This window comes from Megalobrama amblycephala, linkage group LG22 (assembly GCF_018812025.1).
Source record: "Megalobrama amblycephala isolate DHTTF-2021 linkage group LG22, ASM1881202v1, whole genome shotgun sequence".
Taxonomy (NCBI): Eukaryota; Metazoa; Chordata; class Actinopteri; order Cypriniformes; family Xenocyprididae; genus Megalobrama; species Megalobrama amblycephala.
Window position 1 is genome coordinate 6,211,858 of NC_063065.1, and position 22,778 is coordinate 6,234,635.

General features: G+C 36.8%; 1 protein-coding gene across 1 annotated transcript; it reads left to right on the plus strand.

Moving 5' to 3' along the window:
• The first annotated feature begins 1,209 nt into the window (after nt 1–1,209).
• Nucleotides 1,210–6,790, plus strand: neurod6a (neuronal differentiation 6a). The gene is made up of 3 exons (XM_048175402.1): nt 1,210–1,460; nt 5,016–5,293; nt 5,651–6,790. Exon 3 carries the CDS (start codon nt 5,661–5,663, stop codon nt 6,642–6,644), a length of 984 nt encoding a protein of 327 aa, XP_048031359.1. The 5' UTR covers nt 1,210–1,460; nt 5,016–5,293; nt 5,651–5,660; the 3' UTR covers nt 6,645–6,790.
• The last annotated feature ends 15,988 nt before the right edge of the window (nt 6,791–22,778 follow it).

Sequence of the window (22,778 nt, forward strand, 5' to 3'; positions counted from 1 at the left end):
CAAGATTCATTAATGTACTAAAAACATATTTAAATCAGTTCATGTGAGTACAGTGGTTCAATATTAACATCATAAAGCGATGAGAATATTTTTGGTGCGCCAAAAAAACAAAATAACGACTTATTTAGTGATAGCCGATTTCAAAACACTGCTTCATGAAGCATTGTAGCATAATGAATCAGCGTATCGAATCATGATTCGGATCGCGTGTCAAACCGCCAAACTGCTGAAATCACGTGACTTTGGCGCTCCGAACTGCGGATTCAACACACTGATATGCTCTGAAGCTTCCTGAAGGTGTGTTTTGAAATTGGCCATCACTAAATAAGTGATGGCCGAAATGAGATGACAATATTCTGCTCACTCTTCAACCACTGAACATTAAAAGGACATTTAAAAGTGTAAAAGCATCAACAAGGTACTTTCAGCAGACCATTAACCCCAAAAGCGCGATTTTTCCGCCACAATAATGGACTGGTTAATTACTGTAGTAGGCTAATATAAATATCTGTATTATGTAACATACATTGCCTTAATCAAAAATGTTTATTAACTTCAGCATTTTGACAGATAATAAATTTTATTTAGGCTACCTGTGAAAACAAACCTGGAAAAAGACGTGAGGGTTTGAGGAGAAAAACGAGAGATTCTTCGTGCATTCCAGTGAATTATTAATGGGGTATATCATAAATTAAATCGGGAGAACAGACCACAAATGTGCAGTAGGCTTTATATTGTCATTTCTCATACTATTACAGCGGAATGCAAAGGAAAAAAATAAAATAATCATGAGGAAAATAATGCAGCAACTGAAAAGAGCTCTTGTCATTGATATTCTTGATATTCTATGTCACATTAAATTACCAAGCGTTACGTTATTCTCATGATGTCGGAAAATAAAACGTGAAGGAAAACTGACAGCTCATTCAGTCTACCTGACGGATACGCTTTATTTACGGCAAACTTATTGAAATGATTCGTTTCAGTCTTTCTGAATGGAAGTTTCCCAAACCGGAAGCGCCGCCCATAGTTCAAAACGCAGTAGGCTCATCAGGAATAAGGTGGATATTCACAGCAGCGACATCTTTGATTTAACGGAAATGAAAGCGAGGCTGTGAGGATAAACATACATCTCTTTAGTGGGGTGTACTTTTATTTAATGGTTCTGCTGACGAAACACTGCAAAAATGACTTTTCAAGACGTAAAAATCGTATAGCCTAAGTAATCTAGGAGTTTTATACAGGTTTGTTTTTTGTTTTTTTACAGGTTATGCTGTTGAAAACACGATAAGTCTATCCCTCACAGCCTCTCTTTCATACCTGTCATGGGGCTGCTCTGAATAAGATCTATAGTAGCCAGAGCGTCTTATTTACGGACATGACGGAAGCACGTACAGACTAGTGATGCACTTCCCGCAAAATCCGTCCCGACAGCTTTAAAATATGATACATGAGTCAAGGTAAGCCAAAAACATGGTTTGGAATAATAATAATAAAAAAATACACATCAGCTTTGAATAAATACAAGTAATTAAATATGAATAACAATAGGCCTACTGATATAATATATATATATATATATATATATATATATATATATATATATATATATATATACATACATATATATATATACATACATAGCCTACATAAAATTTGAAATATATGTTTAAGATATATTTGTTCAAGTATATGCAGTTACGATAAATCTCAATTTTTATAACATGTAGCCTATCTAGTTTTTTATATATAGAAATTTATATAGAAATATTTATGCACAATTCACAAAAATATGCAGTTCCTTCTGTATGCAGTCGTCCTATTCCTCTGAGAAATTGATGTTATTCATTTTTAAAAACTGAATTATGAATAATGCATATGCCATACTGTCAAACCATTAACACTGTGGCTGTCGTACACATGGGTATGTTTGTGTGTCAACTCTGTTTGATTATATTTAAAATATTTTAGCATATTTAATTACTTTTTTAAAATGTAAAACAAAAAGAGAGGGGTTATCTTTGATTATAAATGAATTTATATTGATGGTAATATTTTGTCTTTCCTTATCAAATCCATGTACTCGAGATTAGCTTCGAGCAGGCCCATCAACAGACGTCTAGAACTCTCAAAAGACCATCTTTAGCAGAGCTACTGATCTTAATACTGCGTGTGTGTGTTCATGCCACTTGACGTGTGAACATCCATGCCTTCATTTGCTGCCTGTTCCTGGCATCGCACTGTCCTTAAAAGCTGATAATGTGTTAATGAAATCACTGGCAGACAGCGCTTGTCAGGCGAATGTTCCACATGAGAAGGGGCCAGTCCTCCACTGTGAGTCTGCAGGGTATAAAGCAGGTCTGTCAGGGGAGCATGAGTCTGTCAGGGGAGCGGGTGTCTGGCCCAGCCATTGCTTTTGTGTTGTTGTTGGTTGTTTTTTTGTTTTTGTCTTTGCTCTTTTATAATGTTACAGGTCTTTTCTGCCAGTCCTTCTCAGAGTGTGCATGCTAAATTTTTTATGCGGGATGGGCCTGTCCCCTTTCCTTTCTGCAGCACAATGATTTATTGCCCAAAAAGACCAGAGAACTAATTAACAAGTAATTAATTAATATGAATTTGCATATTTGCATTTGCAATTAGTGCATTCAAGTGATTAGTCTGAAATGGGGAAGTTTGACTCATCAGATGTTGGTGTGTGTGCTGAACCGGAAAGCTCGTCACCAGCTGAGGCATTTTTGGAGGGGGACAGAAGGGACCGCGTGTGTGTGTGTGTGTGCGAGTGTGTTTCTAAACACAAACATCCAAGGGTACACGCCAATCATGCGTGACTTAGCCATCGCTGTCAACAAACTGCATCTGTATGCTGTGTTCATTATGTTTTTGTTGTGCTGATAAGTGCAGATCAACCTGGCCATCCCAATGAAAAATTCAGCAGCCTCTGTTTTACCAAGATGACTAACACTCTGCATCAGGGATTGTGACTGATAGGTGTCTTGCTGTTAATAGGACCAGTGAAATCTGTCAGATTCAGGTTAAAGTGTTTGAAGAATCAATTAATCTTACACAGGAGCAGAAAGGTGTTGTGTTAGGCTTTTTGTGTCGTCCATCCGAGAGGGATAAATGCACTTGGGGAGGCATTTAAAGAGCTTCTGATTTGAATTATAAATGTGTGTGTGTGCATGTGAATGAGTGAGGGAGAGCGCGGGTAGGGCCAGGCACAGGTTCAATAGCAGCAGGAGCTTTCACTGATAATGGAATGCATGAGTGTCAGGTCTTAATGTGGGAGGAGCCAAAGCTCTGGAAATTACTGCTACAAGAAGCAGCCAGATGCCAGAGATGGCCAGAACCGAAATCTGTGTGTGAATGTGCATGGCTGAATCTGGCAATAAACCTGTCAAAAACATGTTTAGGTCACATATGACAAATCAAAACATAAAAATGAGAAATTATATTTTTGAGAATGGAAATTATTATACATTATAATGGAAATGGGAATTATTATACATTATTATACATTGTTTTCATGACAATTAAGCATATTTTTCCCTGAGTTATCATTAGTATAATTACTCAAAATAATTGTAGAAAGGTATACTATTAATATATATAATATATAATATTTAACTTTAATATTTATTGTATATGTGCATATATGTACACACCATGTGTATATATTTATAATGATTCAAAATATTTATCATTTGCTGTTCTTTCAAACTTTCTATTCATCAAAATATTTTGGGGAAAAAAAGTATAGTTTCGACAACAATTTTAAACAGCACAACTGTTAATAATTGATAATGATAAGCATTGATAAGCAGTCAACATTGATAATAATAAATGTTTCTTGAGCATCAAATCAGCATATTAGAATGATTTCTGAAGGATCATGTGTCACTGAAGACTGGAGTAATGATGCTGAAAATTCAGCTTTGAATCACAGGATTAAATTATATTTTAAATTCAAATATAGAAAACAGTTTACGTTGTAATAATATTTAACAATATTACTGTTTTACTGTATTTTGATCAATTAAATGCACACACACACATATATACACAATTACAATTATATTTAAAAATAAAAATTATGTTATATCATGTAAAGTATGTGTATCATAGTTCTTGTTCTATGGCACTTAATTTATGCTAATTTAAATAAAACATTACATGTATGATATTACAATGAGAATGACCAAAAAAAAAAAAAAAAAAAAATCAGATGCACTGCATAATTTGAGAGGGAAACAGCACAATGTCACAATCCAAAAAATAATAATAAAATAATGTTCCTAAAATAGTGCATTATAACTTCTTGGAGTGAAATGCGACCTGGACCTGTTTTCGTTAGATTCATTCTCATACTACTGAGTGGTGTGAATGTGGATGTCTCTGTTTGTGTGGGGGAGGTGGGGAGGGATGGTGTGAGATTGTGTTTGTGAGAAGAGAGAGAGTGTGTAAACAAAAAAAAAAACCAAACAAAAAAACAAGATTTATGTTCATATGTAGAAGAAATAAGAAAGAAAAACACTGTTTAAAATCTCAGAATGCATGTTGGCTGCCTATATTTATACAGTGAATTTAATTATTTGATTTATTTGGTCAAAGCATCATCTTTTCATTATAATCAGGTGAATGTCACTGTAGAAAATAGCCTGTATGATGACAGAGAGTAGGATCAGTAATTTAGCAAACGCCCTTGAAGAGACTGACCAAGCAAACAAGAGCCATCAATCATCCAGTTCTTGCTGTCATTCACCAGCACTGACCATTTTCAGCTCTTTTCCATGTTAACAGAATGTACCTGTTACAAATCAGAAACTATTTTTGTCTCTATTTAGATTTAGACCACTTATTGGTGTGTTTGCCATCTGTAACAGCTATCTATAATCTATAACAGCAAAAACTATCATTCCCTGACCGTATCACAGCATTCCTATTCATCCACGCCATCAGATTCTAATGGTGGATGCTGGTAGTCGGTCCTTGTTTGAGGCTGCTTTGTGGTTTTGCAGTGGTACGCAGCTCGAGGCACACGCCAGATGATCAGGGGAGGAATACAGGTCCCCCGGGACCCAGTCACGTGACCAACCCATGCCACGTGACGTCAGCGGCAGATGGCATGGGTACCAGCTCTGGCAGTTGGCATCAGTGTCATTTCTCTTAGCGCGAGACAAGGAGAACAGTGGGGAGGTGAGAAAAACGCACGAGCTGTTCACCTGCTAAAACACCACGCGGAAAAAGTTCAAAATAGGAAATATGAAAACTGACATCTGACACCATCATAATCCAGGTAAGCAAGACAGTTCGAGGGTAAGAATCGACATCCGTGCTGTATGAATACGTCTGCCATTTTAACCAGATTTTAACGCCTTGTATTCTGTAAATACACAAATCTGACACTTGAATACAAGTTTATTGATGTTGCATTGTTGGTTGCAGCTGTGTTTGTGTTATATCAGTGTACATTGATGTGATTAGAGGATCAGTATCACTCATATGGTCAATTCTGTCAAACGTGATAATCATTATTTATACATTAGTGCTCTGTTGTATTTATTGAGCACCTGGTAATGTTTAGGCTGTTGTAGGTGTTTTTAAATGGCTGCTGATTGATTCAGAAGATCTATTATCTTCTCATCATCCCCAGTAAGAGCACAATGCTGACTCTTCCGTTTGAGGATCCTGTCATAATGGACACTCAATTCGGGGCAAACTTTCCACGGGACTGCGTGGGTGAAATGAAGGTCAATAAACAAGAGCCGTTTAAAAAGGAGGAGACGCTCTCCCACGCGATGGAGGACGAGGATTCGGAGAAAGATGAGGACGAAAGGGAGGACGGACAGGACGAGAACGGTCTGCCTCGGAGGAGAGGGCCTCGGAAAAAGAAAATGACCAAAGCTCGGGTGGACCGGGTCAAGATGAGGCGCATGGAGGCCAACGCCAGGGAGAGGAACCGAATGCACGGTCTGAACAACGCCCTGGACAGCCTACGCAAGGTGGTGCCGTGCTACTCCAAAACCCAGAAACTATCGAAAATCGAAACCCTGCGGCTGGCCAAGAACTACATCTGGGCACTTTCCGAGATCCTGAGCACTGGGAAGAGGCCTGACCTCCTGACCTTCGTTCAGACCCTGTGCAAAGGGCTCTCGCAGCCCACCACCAACTTAGTGGCCGGTTGTCTGCAGCTGAACGCCAGGAACTTCATCACGGATCAGATCAACAGCGAGGCGTCTTTCTCTGGTAGGTCACCGTACGACTCCGTGTACACGACCTACCACAGTCCGGGCGTGGTGACGCCCTCTGGACCCTCCGCAGATGCCGTCAAACCCTTCAGGCCGTTCAACTACTGCAGCTCCTACGAGACTTTCTACGAAAGCGTCTCGCCGGAATGCGGAAGCCCTCAGTTCGACGGTCCCATAAGCCCTCCTATTAACTTTAACGGGATATTTTCCCTCAAGCACGAAGAGCCGATCGAATACGGCAAGAGCTGCCACTACGGCACGCGCTATTGCGCGGTCCCGCCGCGCTCCTCCATCAGCCAGAGCGCGAGAGGCTCGTCGGATCTTCATTTCCCATATGACATTCATCTCCGCGGCCAGTTTTACCCCGTGCAAGACGAATTAAACACTTTTCATAATTAATGAGAGAAAGTCAAATGTAAGTGAAAAGGACTGAAAATGCAAGACTTTCAATCGCACATGTATTATTTATAAAGTTTATCTCTGATTTGGTTTTTGGGGTGTTTTATTATTTATCATTTTTGGAAATTAAATGGAAAATGTGCTTACAGTGTTCCTAAATGAATTGTTTTTGTTGATTTTAAACAAAATGTGTGGTCTGATGGGAAAACAATCCACCAATAATATTGTGTTTTATGCTAATGATATTTAAGTTTCACGTTTGTATTCATTTATGAGTATTAATAGAGCTAAAAATCTGTCAGTAAGGTCTATTGCCCCAAAAAGGCATAATTTATTTATAAAGGTCATTCAAATATTTGCGATGAAAATTCAGTAAAATATGAGAGCAATAATTGCTACGGGTGCTATGCAATACATAGTCTATAATTCTCGATCTGGCCCTTTATTTATCCACATAAATTTGTCTAAACAGTGTTCACACAAAGTTCAAAATATTATAGTGTTAATAAGACTTACTAACTCATCATTTTGTAATACATAAATGTTTATTCGTTTATGAAAAGAAAAAAAAACGAACAACATGAATTTTATTTATTTCCTTTCAATCAAACTTTCATTATTAATTACGAAAGTTGCGTGAAGTTTTACACAGGACGTTGTTTATATGTCGGTAAATAAATTGAATCAACCACTGCCTCTTATTAATAATAGCCTAATAATAATAATACATTAAAATAAGCAGGAAGAGGCAACTATTGAATCAATGTATTATCCTATAGAAGATATATTTAAAAAAATAGGCCTAGGCTATGGATGTAATCCTGAAAAACGAAATAATGGTATATTATTAATTTGTAATATATGTTTCATTGATTTCAATTTGTGTAATTTAACTATAAATGTGGACAATCGAATTTTGAGCACCCTCTTAATTTCTAAATATTTAAAATAAATCGCAGTTGTCTACGCATAATTTTCAGAAGGATGATAAAGGAAGATCAAAACACGATGGTGTAATTATGCAACAGATTGTTTGACAATTCTGTCTTTTCTCAAATGTAAAGTCGATATATTGGTGGCAATGCGTACAATCTCGGAACAATCACTGTAAGCAAATGCATTTGAAGCATGTAAAATCTCTAATGGAAAGGTCTGTGTGCTGTCTAGTGAACTCATGTCACGGGAAAACCTGCCTTAATATATTTGTCACGCATCATTTATGCAATGTCATGGACGTCTACAGTGGTGGATTCGTGCATTCTGATTTTTCTCACCAAAAGGGATTTTTTTGTGTGTGTGCAAAAATGACTGAATGAACTGAAACTGGTCTTTGTACACTGTCAAGCTGTTTTGTACAGTAAAATAAAGTTTAATTGAATATACATTTCTCTGTTGAAAACGCTGTTGGACATGACGGTCTCTAAAATCAAATTCAAATAATAAAAACTTAAAAAAAAAAAAAATCGAATAGATATCTAAACCTCGCTGTGTGTCGCAGGAAAAACGCCTTTTCGTTTACGCAATTCTATGAACAACAAACGCTTTAAAAATGGTCAAATATATAGGTATTAGATGTTATTTAAGTACAATTTGAAGTAAAAAAAATACAGAGGCCTGTCTGCTACGATCAATAGGAGGCCATGAAATGTCTGTGGTACAAAAAGCCAGAGGACAAAGGAATTTAATTTATGATTAACTGCCAAAACCACCCAATCCTTCTCGTGCATTAGTGTACAGGCCTTTGCGACGCATTGGTCAAGGTTAATTGTAAAACGAGATGTTCTTGAGATGTTATTCAGGACTGGGTTTAGGGCAGTAAAGGTTGTCTGGGTTTGAGTCTCTCATGTCTCCGAGTTCAGCAGCGAGCTGGACGCGGGCCAAACAGCGACAGACTGCGGATCAGGATCCCGAAATCAACTATTCCCCCGCGAATGTGCATTGTCATCCCGGAGAAACCAGAATGACAGTATTCATAATACCTAAGGTACAATGAAATGGGTTTAAAAGCCACAAAACTCATACTGCTACAATAGATAGATTAATAATTTCACCACACGGTCTTGTAGCTTCAACATTTGAGTGGTCATGAGTTCGATTCCCGGCAATAATGCGTGAACTGTGAACTGCTTTGGATAAAATGCTGAGCCAAATGCATAATAGTCAACAATCTTTCTAGTTAGATTTACAATCACTGAGAGTTTTGATACAACATAGCCTCGGATAGATCTCACAAGACTTCTTTCTAGGCCTAATTGATTCCTTTTCACACTTTCAACCAAAAATAGACAGTAATCTGCGTAATTTAATTAACCATCAAGTTGTCCTAAAACACCTAATGTTTTTGACAGGTGCAAAAATTCAACCTGCACATTCACCGATTGTGTGTGATGAGATGTTGATTTGCTGTGGGGATGTTGAGGTGTCAGAAAAACCCCACAGTGGCGATATTTCACACAACTCAGAGAGAGGCAGAACATATGCTGCCCCAGAGACAAAGCTGTCAGGATCGAACAGCTGAAAAACGAGCAGCAACACTTCTCTATGTGCGTCTATCTGAGGCCGGTGGAAAGTTCTCACCATAAGGCTTTCTTACTTTTAGATCGTTATTTATTTTTAGTTAATAAAATAATGTGTGATCACCTGACAAGAGTCTCGCATATGCCTTAATTCTACGGTACCAGTCATTTTACTATTTAAATATTTTATTCCTAAACAAATAAATCAACTCATTCTTTTGGATAGTTCTTTCTCCAGTGGGACGCAACTATATGGGGCAAGTTGTCACAATGACAATCTGTTGTTAACACTGAAACCGATTTTATAAGAATAAAGTTTAAAATATAAAATACAGTTTAAAGGAAAAATTGTGAAATTGTGGAAAAAAGTGGAATTTCAATATTAAAATTATGAAACAACAAAACATGAAAAAGGTATAGCATACACATTTCTAACAATGGTTTTGGCCAACAGATGCCTACTGTAATTAATAATATAAAGTTATAACAAATGAAAAATGTGATAATTTGCTCCTGTCAACAACTTTCCCCTGCCTGAATTAGACCCAATATTAAAATAGGCTACTTATATGATAATGAAAAAAGTAAGACAATTATGAACTAGGGCCATCTGTGTATGTATGTGTAAATATAGGCTAGACGTGTGTGTTTGTTTTTGTGATTTATGAGGACACAAATTTGTATAATGACATGGTTATTACACTGGTATTATGACATAAACATGAAATATGATGACATTTCATGAGTCCTCATATTTAAAATAGTTTTAAAAAAAAACCTTTTATTAAAAATGTAAAAAAGCAGAATGTTTTCTGTGATGGGTAGGTTTAGGGGTAGTGTAGGTGTATAGAATGTACAGTTTGTACAGTATAAAAACCATTACGCCTATGGAATGTCCTCACTTTGATAGCAAAACAAATCTCTGTGTGTGTGTGTGTGTGTGTGTGTGTGTATAGGCTATATATCAGCTCATATATCTTGAGTAGGCCTATGTAATATCACAGCACACTAGTGGCGCACCCTTGTTCAAAACTTTGTTTTTAATGCTCTGTAGTTGAATATGAATTGCATACATGTCATTTAAATAGTTAAAAGAAATTCCTTGTGTTGATTGTGTGGCATAGCATATGGTACAGATGTATGTGGGTGGGTGTATGTGAGTGTACATACGAGTCTGTGGGGGTGTATTTGCGTGTGTGTGGATGGTTGGAGGTAAAATACTATAACCACGTTCACGATCACTCATAGCCCTTGTCCACATGTGATGCTTCATTCTGTGTTCTGATGTCAATCCTTCTGTTCCAAATCCTATCATTGGAGGATGAGTCAAAGCAAATATGATCACAAAATACAATCTGTCCAGAGTGGTAAAGCACGGTCAGTTAGGTTGAACGGTCAATACGATTAATGTGTCCTGCCAGGCTATATATATATATATATATATATATATATATATATATATATATATATATATATATGCAAAATTAATTGACGTCAAAATTCTTGGTGTTTTGGTAAGGTCTACTACCTGATGCTGCAATTCTCAAAACATTTTGCTATCCCACAAGAGTGCCATAAGATTTTTAATGGCTCTTTTTTAAAATGTAAGTGCTATAAGGAAAAGGGGGGGGGGGGGGGGGGGAAACAAAAGTTTACTTACCAAAATTTTTACTTACCAAGATTTTACATTGTAATCGATGCAAATGTCATTGTGTAACTAGCTACTGGCCATTTATTGGCGTTTAAAGCATAAACCACAAGTTGCTTACGGAAGAACATTGTTTTGGTAATTACGCGAGTTGTGCTTCGGCTCCTCCAGCGCGGATTAATCTAACGTGCCCAGGGTTACACATGATCGCCTTTCAGTGCGAATGTCACTAGCGACATAAAAATGAAAGCTGGATATCCTAAAAATATGTAGCCTATGAGCAGGTAAGCAGCTTAGGCTATGCCTCCGTTGTTTTGACTTGTTGAAAACAACTGTTTTTACTTTACAAAAGTTTAGCAACGCTGACATTAGTCACAACTATTGTTTCAGATAAGATTAAAAGATGTATTATAACTTGGCTTGGCTATTTATAGGCAAAAATATAAGAATAAAGCAGTAACTGGTTTAGATTGCCATTATTAAATCCACAGCAAATGTGATTGTCTACTATGAAAACTATGTTTATTCGTGATTAAGGGTACTGTCGCTTTCCGTTTTTGCTTGCAAACTCTTTATGATTCCAGGTTTATGCACCGTACGGCTTCAGCTTGCACAGACCTTCTTTCCTCTGTTTACGGATATGCATGGACAAATGACGCAATGCTGTTTCCCGGGAAATCCGTCCCGACAGTTTTAAAATAATTATGTTTAGCCTAGTGTTTTAGGGTAATGCAAAAACACGGTTTGGAAGATGGCTTTATGACATACTCGCTCATTATTTAAATTTTGTTCATTTCGTACAAAAAAGTTAAATATAGGCCTAGTAGCCGCTTCACACAAAACGTGAATAAATTGTTTTCATGCAGAACATCATGTAAATAAACAAGTAGGCTACTGAAATGCTTTGAATAATTACTTACTTTTTGTCCGCTGTTTTATGATTACTGTGAATTCGAATGTATTAACCTTTTTACATAGTGCCTACAGTTTTTGCCTACTATATCGAAGTATGCATATTTGGATTTAGCCTATGTCACTGGTTAGCCTTGCCTCTTCATCCCTTCATGGTCAATTTTATAACCACACCATCTAGCAGCAAGAAGCATCTTCCTCCGTTGACAGCCATTTAAAGGTAGGGTAGGCACTTTCGGAGAGGCTATCAATAGCATGCTAGCTTTGAAAGCAGGAGTTCCCACCCTCCCTTCAGAGCGCTCTCTAAAACCACGCCTCCTTCAAAACACATAGCAAACAGCAGAGTCTGCAAAGCATCATGAGAGATGCGTTAAATTACCTCATGTCGCAAAGCACATAACATCACAATAATAATGAATGTAAACAACTTACAGAGCTCTTGTACCACCTGACTGCTGCTGCTGCATTCGGACCGAATGCAATGATTGGATGAACATATTTTGATCTGGAGACTTCTACAGAAGATGTTTTAATATTTAGACCACTTCTATTATTGATTGCTATCAAGATGTGAGGAGAGTTTCAACCAGTATAACCAAAAGTGTTATAAAACAAATGGCCTTTAATATCTATTAATTCTGAAAAAAAAAAAAAAAAAAAAAATTGTTTACAAATATAAGTCAATTCAAACATTTTAAATATAAATGCTGCAAATATTTAATGATATTAATTACGACTCTTACATGCAGGTTCATTTTAGTGAATCAAAAATATTCAGTGTGACCAGTGTAGCACAATTCCCGAAACACAAGCCGGTTCTTTTCAGTGAATCAAAAACACAGTGCGACCTGTTTTCGTTAAGAAAGGGCTCATAGGCCTACATTTTATTTTCCATATTCTATTCCATCAGCTTTGTCGTGATTGTATTTGTACTTCCAGGACTGCATGCTGTTATGATGAATAGGAATGTATAACGGATAGCTTTGTCCAGGTAATGTTCTTGGTATGTCTGGAAATGTGTTTATAATACTCGCATAATTTAATGCACACTTTTAAAATAAAGTGCAGGAATTCGGACACAGCCCACGCTTCTGAGATCATGCTAAACATGCAATACAGATGTCGAGATCTCTGCCGGCGTGCTTCAGAGGGACGTTGTTTGATTATAGTTGTTAATGAAGGTTCACTCAGTAGCTTTCGGTAACTCACACCTGAGAGCCTCAGAGACAGTTTCTGGAATGAATTGCTTGTTAATAATAACGGTAATTAGGAATGAACAATGTAGAGCTGGTGCGATGTTGATTTATCTGTGTGAAGCCCCTCTAACGGGTGGAGAAAGGGTGTTGTCATTCGTTAGTCCCACTCCTGCTCGCTCTCTCCGTCTCGTTCCCAAAAAATCTCCACAAGTCCCGGGTCGCAGATGGTGTGGGACACAGAATTTTCCTAATAATCTTTCTTTCTTTTCTTTTTTTGCATGAGTGCTGGTGGCTTAGGGATTTCTCATTTTAATTAGAGGGTTTAAGGAGATAAACCCCTTTGAAAACCATGTCCTGTGAGAGGAGGTGCAGGTGATCCTCCCCACAGAAGCAACCACATCATCAGCCAGCAACTCATTTGCATATTAGATTGGTGTCAGTTTGGCACCCGTCCTGGCTGAGATGAACGCCCCTATTTCTAGACTTGGCACGGAGTGTGCGCATCCTGGCACGGAACGCGAATGTGTTTTCAGTATGAGGTTTCCGGGGTACTTGATCTCTCTGTTATTATACGGCCCTTACATTTGACCCACGAGCTTAACTTAAACTAATAGAGACTCGCAGGTCTGGATTGCTTGTTTTCTCACTCGCTTTGTGCCGGGACTTTTTCAGGTATGATTCAACCTGACCGTCAAATCCATCTAAAGCTGATTTTCAGCTAGTTGGCAGAGAGCATGACATCAAGAGGCCCTGGAGCTCATCAATCCAGTAGGTCGTTAATGTGAATTTCAAAACCTAATATTAAAAATGTATGAACTATTCCCATTTGGACAAATTACATGAAGTTTGTCTGAAGTAGATGTTGGCTAATCACAGGCACATTTAGCAGCCATTAAAACCGAATGTTGGACAGTAAAGTCATTTGTATTCCGTGTTAAATCTAGACTAAAGGAAAGTTAATGACTATTTCTGATAAATGTCTTCAGCGCCTGGACGTTCAGCGCACATTTTAGCACGGAAATCAATTAAGAACCTCATTTTATATGGATTAGTATGCTTTAGTAGTTTTTGAGATACAGCTCTGACCTAAAGTTCCAAGAGGTTGAACAGCTCCATTTCAGCTTGTTTATTTCATGTGTAACTCTTATGAATCTGTCCAAAATGTTATGTGACTTACTTTATTCAGAGAATTATAAGACAATGTTAGAACATTGTCAACAACAGATAAGCTGTTGATCTTTTTAAAGGGTTAGTTCACCCAAAAATGAAAATTCTCATTAATTACTCACCCTCATGTTGTTCCACAACCGTAAGACCTTTGTTTATCTTCAAAACACAAATTAAGATATTTTTGATGAAATCTGAGAGGTTTCTGATCCCCTATAGAAAGCAAGTACCACATTCAAGCCCCAGAAAGGTAGTAAAGACAATGTTAAATTAGTCCATGTGACTACAGTAGTTCAACCTTAATGTTATTAAGTGTTGAGAATACGTTTTGTTATACTGAGCTGGCGTTCTGATGTAGAACCTGGAAGCGCTGCACTGTGTCTACCGTAAACAACGTATAGGAGGATGACGGAAAAGAAGAAATTGTTGAATAAAGTCCTTATTTTTGCGCACAAAAAGTGTTCTCGTCACTTCATAGAATTAAGGTTGAAGCACTTAAGTCACATGAACTATTTTAATGATGTCTTTACTACCTTTCTAGACTTTGAATGTGGTAAATTACGTTGTTTTGGGGGATCAGAAACCTCAAAAATATCTTAATTTGTGTTCCGAAAATGAACGAAGGTCTTGGAATGACATGAGGGTGAGTAATTAATGACAGAAATTTAATTTTTGGGTGAACTAACCCTTTAAGGCTGATTAGTTCATAAACCAACTGTTGTATCACATTAAATGTGAAGATTAATACAGATATTTTTACACTGTACAGCAGTTTTTCCCACTTACAACACCATGAGACTATTTCAATCCTATTTCAATTCTTGTTTCAAATTCAAAAAATAAAAAAAAAACATGATGAAAATGTCCTTTATTAAATGTAAAAAACAACAATAACAACATATACGTGATTGAGTAGAAAGAATGCATGTGTGTGTGTGTGTGTGTGTGTGTTCTGTATGTGTGACTGTGTGTCTTTGTAAAATGGCACAGACACAAGGACCAAATGGTCTCTTGGCATCAGATTCAGTGCCATAAATTATCACTGCAGTTAATGGTGAAGAAGATTTCAGGCGAAAATCTCTCCTTTTCTCTTCCCACAAAGGCAACGGTGCAGCCCCAATTCCAGATACTGACCAAATTAAACCCCCAAAATACTCACAGGATTTGAGTCTTGCAATTGAATTATGTAAATATTTCATGAAGGTTCTAGAATGGCCAAAGTCTTTTAAGTTGATACATTTAAATCATAACGTAGTGGTCTGTGATATGCCGAAAAGTCCAGTCTTTCCAGTGGAACTATGTTTCCCAAGATTCCATTAATTGGCAGCATGGAAAGGTAGGCTTTGTGATTTGAACTGCTGTAATACATGTTCTAGAATAAGTTTCACCAGAGTTCTAACAAATGATATTAGTTAATTATTTAAGTAATAAGAAACGAGAGGCAATATATTGAGTTCCAAGTAATCACTATTTTCATTTGTACGATCCCGATATTGATTCTTAGATCAGTTTTTATTCCTATTTTCATTGGCTGCATAAAAATGTATTTGTATTGTCCCCATTGTTGAAATCTTAAGTGCCATGGCAAAAGAAGTTTCAAAATAAATATGTTCATATTCTGTATTGAATATGATGCAACAAAAATGAACGCAGAAAGAAATGTCTTTCTATTAATTTGTCCTCGCAAACTGTGTGTGTGTGTGTGTGTGAATCAAACGCAGCCCACAATGTAGCACTATTCCCAGAAAAAGACTCTAGCCGGTTCATTTCAGTGAATCAAAAACATTTAGCACAAGTATTGTAGGGCGAATAAAAAAACAAATAGCTCTTATGCGCTGGTTCATTTTAGTGAATCAAAAATATACAGTGTGACCAGTGTAGCATCATTCCCGAAACATGAGCCGGTTCTTTTTAGTGAATCAAAAACTTTTGTCAAATCAACTTCAATAATTATTGGGGTTCAGATAACATAATATTTTGAGTTTCTGTTGATTAAACCAGTCGCCTTCATTCTAACTCAAAAATGAACTTTTAAGGCAACCAGGTAACTTACTTTTTTAAGTTAAACCAACAATTCTTTTTTACAGTGTACCGGTTTGATCTGAAACACTGCCCTGTATATATTAATAAATGCACTCTCTCTCTCTCTCTCTGTGTGTGTGTGTGTATAGCAAAATGGGCATTTGAAATATCCCAATAATGAATCGAACATGCTGTTCTATTAAATGTTTTATAAGATGCAACCTACAGATCATATGCAGAGCTGGGCAAGTTACGAAATATCAAAGATATATAAAATATTAGTTGTCATCATTCTTGAATGTCAGATACAGATATTAAAATATCTTTTAAACAGATTTTTTGATTTGTCAGTTCTGTTAACTCGCGTTTCTCATGTTAGATGACAAATATTTACCATTTTGGTTGCTCACAGCTGTACTTCAGTCAGCACGACCGATACAAAAGGACACTTTGATCAACTCAAACAAAGAGTTTTTACTCAAAATAGAAATGTATGATGTAGTGTCATCACAATAGAAGTATTTTTTTCAAACACATTTCCATGAGTTCCACTGCCAAAGCATCATGAATCAAGTGCACATTTCTCTTCGCCTTATTGTGCCATTTCGAGCCAGTGAAATGAAAACAGCTTCGCCTCAGCATAATGACATGAAGCATAGCTTTAAGCAAGGGTGCTTTCATTTCTGTTTTAACAAAACATTTTCAGATTCCATCAAAGTGGCAAAAAAGTGTGAGAGGATTATAAAAAAACATGGTGAACCATAAACAGGCAGGCAGGTGTTGATGATGCAAATGAATCAGATGACAGATGGTTAGCGACTCCATCACTCACTGTGTGGATAATGGATAGAGGTAATCAAATCCCTCTGTGAATTTGGGACTTTCTTCAGAACTTTCTCCATCTATATCACCATCAAACACTTCCTGAGCTGTGCAGCTCCACTGGAGGGAGGAATCAGCATGGTGTCAAGTTCTGAAAGACAATTCTGCCAGAAATGTTCGTTTTGTCATTGCCTTAAGGTGTCAACCTTTTTGACAAGTCACAGACATGATAATGAGGGTAAAACACCTTAAGCACAACTTATGTCTGAATATCCCCCAAAACATGCAAAATCACAGATATAAAATCAACCTTGAGAGACACCCTCGAGACAGATCTATCATAAAAACTGTTCAAACAGATACAGCAGAAACATCTATCAGAAGATTTAGCCTTTCATCTTTCATCAGCAAAAAGCCCTTGTGTATCTTTTGCGACTGTTCATTCAAAATGATCTTTTTGGAGAGTTTTTGTACAAACCTGCAAGTGGTTTTTAAAATCTCTGATGTGCAAACTATTCACAATTACAAACCCCCTTTGACTATCTCCTCACATTTCATGAAACTTAATAAAAATGTCACAGACAGATAAAAGTGACGCGCATTGACACAATACAGACGCATCTCCCTGTTTTTGATCCGCTATACTCTATAAATCTGATGAATGAATCTTTAGGGAGATGAAACATAGCCCTCTAGAATATGTCGAGCATATGTTACGTTGAGTTGAAACCATCATAAGATTGGTGATCAGGTTAGGCCTTTGGGTGATTTCTCTATTTCAGAACGATTCTAATGAACCTCTCAAACATGTCTGTGAATTGCTGTCACTTCCTAATTGTTCCATATGCAAAGAAACACAATCTCTTAAATTTAAAATGACAAAAAGATAATGAAATAAACCAATACAACTTCCCCATCTTCATTTTTCTCCAATTTTAACATTAGTTTGAAGCATTTTACAGCAATTTTATATAAAAACTGTCATCACCCATAAATTCATAAGTCAAGACTGTTGTATGCTCAACACATGCACACTTAAAGGAATGGTTTCCAAAAAAATGAAAAATTCTGTCATTATTTAATCACCCTCATGTTGTATTATATCCATATGCTGTTATTTTTTTCTGTGAAATACACAAAAAAGTTGCAGCTCTAAAAATGACAAAAAACAAACAAACAATAAAAGTAACAAATAATACTAAATATGACATTTAGACATATTTTAATTTTAAAAACTCTTTTTTGTGTGTTTCCACAGACAAAAAGTGGTCCTGTAGCTCAAATAGAAGAGCATGGTGCTAACAATGCCAAGGTCATGGGTTTGACTCCCAGGGAATGAATTGTAAAAAAAAAAAAATGTAGAGCTTGAATGTAATTTTTTCTGTTCTCTGCACCTTTTATTAATTAATTAAGAGTTCCAAATAGAGCTGTGGTTAGTGTATGTGTTCTGACACTATGTTTGAATCTTTGATTTTCTGTTGCTGAAATTCTGTTCCCAACTTTCACTCCATTTTTTCCTATTTGCCTTTTTTTCCCGTTTGCATTAGGGCCTGCATAGACTAATCGGGAAGTTGACTACTTAAACCACTAGTTGGTGCTGTTGGAAGCCATTGAGTGCAATAACCATAACTTCATGTACTTTTTTCTTAACGCAAACCAGTGAGGCATGACCAAGGCTCTGTCCAAAATCACCCCATACCCTTGAATACTATTTGAGGGGACAGCCATTTGTAGTGTTGTCCGAAACCATAGTTGACATTATTGAGTGCACTCATTCAATCCCACAATGCACCGCAATAACGAGTGTACAACTGATGTACACTCAAGGGCTACACTCTAAAAAAAATGGATCAAATATGGACAAACTCAACTGTTGGTTTAAATTTTTTAATTACATTTTTATACCCAATGGCTGGGGTTGTCCATATTTGACCAAAACATGGGTTGAAACAACCCAGCATTTTTTAGATTGTAGGGAATACCCATAATGCACTTTGAGAGTCACACGTCTAATTAATTCCTATGTCTCGCCAGAAGATGGTGCCCACAGCGGAATCATCCATCCATTTTCCACACCACTGGTCCAATGTGGCTACAGCATAATATCATACGGGTATAAATTCTTTTTCAAATGATTAAAGGTGCCGTAGAACGCATTTTCAAAAGATGTAATATAAGTCTAAGGTGTCCCCTGAATGTGTCTGTGAAGTTTCAGCTCAAAATACCCCATAGATTTTTTTTAACTACCTATTTTGGGGCATCATTAAATATGCGCCGATTCAGTGCGCAGCCCCTTTAAATTCTCGTGCTCCCCGCCCCCCAAGCTCGCGACTGCCTTAAACACCATAAACAAAGTTCACACAGCTAATATAACCCTCAAAATGGATCTTTACAAAGTGTTCGTCATGCAGCATGTCTAATCGCTTAAGTATGGTATTTATTTGGATGTTTACATTTGATTCTGAATGAGTTTGATAGTGCTCCGTGGCTAAAGCTAACATTACACACTGATGGAGAGATTTATAAAGAATGAAGTTGTGTTTATGAATTATACAGACTGCAAGTGTTTAAAAAATGAAAATAACGACAGTCTTGTCTCTGTGAATACAGTAAGAAACGATGGTAACTTTAACCACATTTAACAGTACATTAGCAACATGCTAACAAAACATTTAGAAAGACAATTTACAAATATCACTAAAAATATCATGTAATCATGGATCATGTCAGTTATTATTGCTCCATCTGCCATTTTTCGCTGTTTTCCTTGCTTGCTTACCTAGTCTGATGATTCAGCTGTGCACATCCAGACGTCCTACCCTTGTGTAATGCCTTGATCATGGGCTGGCATATGCAAATATTGGGGGCGTACATATTAATGATCCCAACTGTTACGTAACAGTCTGTGTTATGTTGAGATTCGCCTGTTCTTCGGAGGTCTTTTAAATAAATGAGATTTATATAAGAAGGAGGAAACAATGGAGTTTGAGACTCACTGTATGTCTTTTCCATGTACTGAACTCTTGTTATTCAACTATGCCAAGGTAAATTCAATTTTCAATTCTATGGCACCTTTAAGGTTTATACATGCTAGTTTCCATGATAGAGTTCAAGATAAATCTTTTCATTACTATTGGAGCTGCCAGTTTGCTAAGTTTCAAATGATTATTAAACAGTAAGCACTAACTATGCAAATAATTGAAAATTATTTGATGCTATAAAAATGGAACGTAACGTCATGATTGACAGCTGTGCTAGCGATTGAGTCTGTGGGAGTGGGAGTGTGGGCGGGACCTTGATACCGCAGCTCCACCTCAGGATCAATACTGCACAGACTCAAACTCCAAATTACGTAATTGGCAAGATGTCAACTGTTATTTCCAGGATATTTTTGGCTTCATTTTTCTATAGTGGAAGGAAGTGGATCTTTTTTTACAGCCTGTGATCATTACCGCAACCAAAAAGAGTATGTGGCAGGAACAACGAATTTAGACAGCTACTTTTTTTACGGTCGAAGACCTGTGAAATGTTATATGAGGAGGCTAATGTTGTATAATACCCCTACACTGTAAAAAATTACCGTGATTTTAACAGTAAAATGCTGCGGTGAAAAACTGTTAATTGGTTTACAGAAAGTTTCCGTACTATATACGGTGAATAACTGTAATAGATCTAACGGTACATTTAATGTAATTTTACGGTAAAATACCGTTAAATTCACAGTTTTTGAAAGTGAAAAATAACAATTCATTGTAAAATTTACAGTGAAAAACCGTAAATTGACATTCCCACAATTCCCTGCGTGACACTTCACATTTGATATATTTTTGTTGAAATAACTCTGTTTCTTCTTAGTTTTTCTCATTTTTTTCTAATCAGTTATGTACATTAGGGTTTTATGTTACATCTAATGTTGTTAAATTAATGTTTATTGCATTTTTAAAATTTCATGCATGTTACCATGATGGTGTTTAGTGTGTGTGTGAATGACACTGTGTGCTCCTTCTATATATTAGTATTGTGCTTCTCAGCTTATGGAAAAGCTGCTTGTGATGAACTTTGATTCATCATGTGACTCTTATCACCACTGTGTTTGGTGACTGTCAGTGTATTATAAAGATACAAAACAGATATTAGTACTTCATTAGGCTGGTAAATTAACATTATATCAGTTAATGAAATATGTTATTTTACCGTAAATTTTACTGGGATTTTTTTTACAGTGTACTGAAATCCAATGTTAAATATACATATTTTAAATGTAAAATTCACATGTAACTCCGTAAGTATGTTTACGGTTTGATGTCATTTTTACAGTATTGTTCTGGTAACCACAGCTGCCGGTATTTTTCCGTAGAAACAACGGGATTTTTTTTTACAGTGTAGTATAACTGTCAGAATTATTTTTTTAAATATATATTCAACATATTGTTCGACATCAGATGTTACAATGCCGCGTGTCAATTTAAAACGTGTTATTTTGCCTGTGTTGAATACAAAATGAAACCGTGTTTTTACAGTACATGTAAGAGATGTAACTATTGCAAACATTGGGCTGTCAATTAAAGGGTTAGTTCACCCAAAAATGAAAATAATGTCATTTATTACTTACCTTCATGCCATTCCACACCCATAAGACCTTTGTTCATCTTCAAAACACAAATTAAGATATTTTTGTTGAAATCCGATGGCTCCGTGAGGCCTTTATACCCAGCAATGACATTTCCTCTCTCAAGATCCATTAATGTACTAAAAACATATTTAAATCAGTTCACTGCTTCATGAAGCTTCAGAGCGTTATGAATCTGTGTCGAATCAGCAGTTCGGAACACCAAAGTCATGTGATTTCAGAAGTCTGGCGGTTTGACACACGATCCGAATCATGATTTGACACAAAAGATTCATAACGCTCCGAAGCTTCATGAAGCAGTGTTTTGAAATCGGCCATCACTATATAAGTCGTTATTTTGTTTTTCTGGCGCACCAAAAATTTTCTTGTCGCTTTATAATATTAATATTGAACCACTGTACTCACATGAACTGATTTAAATATGTTTTTAGTACATTCATGGATCTTGAGAGAGGAAATGTCATTACTGGCTATGAAGGCCAATGGATTTCATCAAAAATATCTTAATTTGTATTCTGAAGATGAACGAAGGTCTTACGGGTGTGAAACGGCATGAGGGTGAGTAATAAATGACAGAATTTTCATTTTTGGGTGAACTAACCCTTTAATAAACACTTGTTGACACAGTCAACAGTTTTTAGTTTTTAGTCTTTTTTTAAAACGTTAACGAGTATGCGAGTAACTCTGGTATTGTTTTGACAAGTAACCGACTAGGAGAAATCAGTAATCATGCAACCCTTAATTTTCATTCCTGTAGCTCAAACAGTAGAGCACAGCGCTAATGCGAAAGGTCATGGGTTCAATTCCCAGAGAATGCATGAAATGATAAAGTGTAGGATGCGATGTAAATTGCATTGGGGAAAAGTGTCTGCGAAATGCATAAATGTAAATTCATACAATACTGTAAATAAAAGTGCCGAAAGAAAAAAAATTGATGCTTGGATAATGCAGAAATATGCAGCTACAATTAAAGCACTGATTCCTGCTTGAATGAGCTTGTGTTTGAGGTGGGCTGGGTTGTGATGGTATCCTCGGGCCTTGTGCGGCAGTCTGTGCTGTTACACCTTGCTGCCTGTTAAGATTGCCCTGCAGAGACAGCGGGTAGCACAGTCTGCCAGCCCCAGAGAACTGCGAGTCAGGGACGCCTGCCAACACAATGCCCAGGAGAGAGAGGAAGGGGCCGAGGGCAGGAGACACACAAACACACACAGACACACAGCC